This window comes from Choristoneura fumiferana, chromosome 30, assembly GCF_025370935.1.
Source record: "Choristoneura fumiferana chromosome 30, NRCan_CFum_1, whole genome shotgun sequence".
Lineage (NCBI taxonomy): Eukaryota > Metazoa > Arthropoda > Insecta > Lepidoptera > Tortricidae > Choristoneura > Choristoneura fumiferana.
In genome coordinates, this window is record NC_133501.1 from 3476565 (window position 1) to 3477617 (window position 1053).

Below are 1053 nucleotides of genomic sequence, written 5' to 3' on the forward strand. Positions count from 1 at the left end.
AGGCCAAGGAACAGTTTCTGCTGCTGTAAGGTCGCGCGCGGTGTTATCGCCATCTTGGGCGGGCTCGGACTGAACTGGTAAATATGGCGCGCGGTGTGAATGAGTGGATGAATGGAATGGAATTGTGAATGAGGTGAAAGGTGAGTGTTGTAGGTGGAGCGATCGTGCTACATGCTCCCCCTTCGGGCCACGGGGACGTCCTCGCCCATGGGCCGACACACAGTCTGGTTCTTGCGTGGTCTCCCTCGTCTCCTCCTTTCTCCTGTCGCTGCAGGGGTTGTATGGGCAGCCGGTGCCCGCTTCGGCGGTCTGCCTCTCTTCCTCTGTGGCATCACAGGACCTGCAGGTTCATCACCACTCCTCTGATGATACCTCGTCAAGTCGACGGCATGATATTTGCCGATCGTTTCGTTGTCATTGGACAGAACATAAGTGGTAGGACTGACTACCTTGGATATGGTGTAGGGTCCGTCTCGACGGGGGGCAAACTTGCTGGTAATCCCCTTCGAGCTATTACTAAGCACATGAGATTTTAATAGGACCTTGTCGCCAACATTATATTCGTCATGCGGTCGGCGTTTCTGGTCCGCGTAGGCCTTCCTGCGGTCTTGTTGCTGGGTAATCCGCTCTCGAGCGTCAACAAGGTCGTCGCTGAGCTTCAACAGGTACGGAGTTATCTGTGGTACGAAGTTCTCAGCTTCGATGATGGCCCGCAGGTCATGTTTGGCTTCAACAGGTGATCGCATCTCTCTCCCAAAGGCGAGGTAGGCAGGCGATTTCCCTGTGCTCTGTGTCACGGCGGTATTCATGGCAAAGCGTATGGCGGGCAGTGCGCTCGGCCAGTTGTTGTGGTTACCTTCAACTATGATTGCTAGTTGGCCCTTGAGGTCACGGTTCTTTCTCTCGGCCGGATTTGCTTCTGCATGGTAGAGAGGTATGAGGTTCTGCTGAACTCCTAGGGTGTACATGGCCTTCTGCATGACCTGGGACACAAACTGGACTCCGTTGTCAGATATCACTCGTCGAGGAACTCCATATCTGAGGAAAACTTCT

General features: G+C 54.1%; 1 protein-coding gene across 1 annotated transcript; it reads right to left on the bottom strand.

Moving 5' to 3' along the window:
- Positions 1-167: 167 nt before the first annotated feature.
- LOC141444470 (uncharacterized) lies at positions 168-980 on the bottom strand. The gene has a single exon (XM_074110019.1). It carries the CDS (start codon positions 978-980, stop codon positions 168-170), a length of 813 nt encoding a protein of 270 aa, XP_073966120.1.
- Positions 981-1053: the final 73 nt, after the last annotated feature.

Coding starts and splice junctions, on each gene's coding strand:
- LOC141444470 (XM_074110019.1), bottom strand. CDS start 980: ATGCAGAAGGCCATGTACACCCTAGGAGTTCAGCAGAACCTCATACCT.